At 37.1% G+C, this 2,233-nt stretch overlaps 1 protein-coding gene across 1 annotated transcript in view; it reads right to left on the bottom strand.

Annotated features, from left to right (window-relative positions):
- The window catches only part of KDM5B (lysine demethylase 5B), an 86,887-nt gene that overhangs the window by 27,373 nt on the left and 57,281 nt on the right, over positions 1-2,233 (bottom strand). The window contains exon 13 of the mRNA XM_003792347.3: positions 808-927. Coding sequence (XP_003792395.2) covers positions 808-927 — 120 coding nt within the window. The remainder of the gene's footprint in view (positions 1-807; positions 928-2,233) is intronic.

Raw genomic sequence — 2,233 nt, 5'->3', positions numbered from 1 at the left:
GCTGGGGATTCGAACCCGCCACCTTAGGTGTATGTGGCTGGCGCCTTAGCCGCTTGAGCCACAGGCGCCGAGCCAAGATGCTAGGTACCTTAAAATCAAAAATGCTTTAAAAAACTAATGTCTGCAACAATGTGAAATCTAATTGGAAATACAAATTTATACATTTCCTAAAACAACTGTGCTGAACTGGTGTGGTTAGCCTACTTTGGGGACTAATACTCCAAAAGTACATAATGGAAAGTGAGTACAGACACAGCAAGTACCATAGTCAGAAAAGTACTGTTAGAAAATTATAGTGCATTAGATTTAACATCACATATACTTTATCTAGATAATTCTTTTTAGGTAAATGAAAAGTATCAATGCTAATAAACAAACTCAACTTTACAACTAACTGAAACCAAACATGTCATTAAGTTGCTGTGTTATGGATAATTTAAGCTAGTGTGGTACAAAGTATAGTCTTCAGGGCAGAATTATTTGTTACTAGCTTGCAAGGAGATACTGAGTTTCAGCCAAAATGTAAACCAACATACTGGATCTTGCTACAAAAGAGAAAAATGTCAGCTGAACTAAGCAGTGTGCTTAATATGTGCTTGATTTACAAAGTGGTACAAGTGCCTTATCTTAAGGTGGACTCATAAACTTACACACTTGTCAGATGAGCTGCGATGGGTTGAAGCAACTATTCACATGACACTTCTTAAGGAATTACATAGTTTACATTATTTACTTACATTACATACTTAAAGCATTTGTTTTCCCTCAGGAAAAACAAATTTGACTCACTAAATCATGACTACATACCCAATCAACAGTGCAGAAGTTAACAGCCTCAGCGAAATTAAAACCTTGGTTAAAACCACTGTGGTAGGCTCTTGGAAATGTAATCACAAACTCCCCAGCACACTGATTAGTTCGGTAAACCTAGAGACAGAAATTGGAGACTTTGAGATTCTTAAGTGGTAACATTCTCACTAAAGACAATGTGGACACAGGTTATTAGATGATTGTCCATAAAAGGTAGTTTTATATTACAGTGGTAGACTGTTGCGTGGAAATACTACTTTCTGCCACAAGATGGAGCAGTACCCCAGACTACTAAACTTAATTAGTCTGACCAGAAAGCATGGTGTATATAACAAAAATTTGGCCACACTGAGATTTAAAACACATCTTCCTAAATATAGCTACAATTAAGAATATCCTAATGTAATATTCTTACCCCAAAATAGGATCTTCTACTACTAATTAAAGAAATTCTACTTCCAGAATTTCCTAACATACAGACAGCTCTTCCTAATAGATCTAGCTTACCTCCCATCATTCCCTCCTTACCACCAACCTCACCTCCAAAGTGCCTATATTGTTCTAGGCACATAAATTTCTACACTGCACTTATAGTAGAGGCCTTTTTAAGCCTGATCTATATCTCCTTATCAGTAGTTCTCAAGGTAAGGTTCCCAGAACAGTAGCAGCATCAACCACTAGGAACGTACTGAAAATGTAAATTCTCAAGATTAACACAGACCAAGAGAATCCGAAACTCTTAGGGGTGGGCCACCCATCTGTATGGTAATATGAACTTCATGGTTCTCATACAGGCTATCACAGGAACACCATCCCCCTTCTACCTCGACAACTTCCTCCCTCCTCTATTCTTTGTGAAATACACTAAACAATTTAGCAGAGCTCCAGCACCTACTTTAGATGTCATCTCACATATGAGCCCTTTCTGATTCTCAACAGACTTAACAGACTGGGCTTCTACTTGACACCACTTCGAACCATACAACCCTTCTGTTGTCTGCATAAATATTATTTTTTACCGTAAATTGTGAGTCCCTAAATGTATAAGGAGTTCATTCATCTATCTCAGTAAGTCTAGAATCTAGCCCCAGATGGTTTGCTCAGTTAAAGAACCAGGGCTAGGTATCACTTAGAGAAAGCTATTATTAACAAATTGGAAAGATCAATCAACATAAGAAAAAAAAATCTGTAAGGAAAATACCAACAATGAGATGACAACATTCTCGTACTAACTGGTCAGTATTTTCTTAAGTTGGTCCATGCATAATTTAAGAACCCTCAAAAAGAAATAATCTTTTCTGCTTGTTCTAACCTGTGAAGCCAACATCCTTTCTGCTTGTTCTCACTAACTTCTGAACCCAACAGCATAAAATTTAGGTCATAGCAAAAACAAAAATTCACCTTTTTTTTTTTTGAGACAGAG

This window comes from Otolemur garnettii, unplaced genomic scaffold, assembly GCF_000181295.1.
Source record: "Otolemur garnettii isolate 467f Iridium unplaced genomic scaffold, OtoGar3 scaffold00055, whole genome shotgun sequence".
NCBI lineage: Eukaryota > Metazoa > Chordata > Mammalia > Primates > Galagidae > Otolemur > Otolemur garnettii.
Note: the sequence above shows the minus strand (reverse complement) of the source record. Positions and strands in the feature narration are given on the sequence as shown.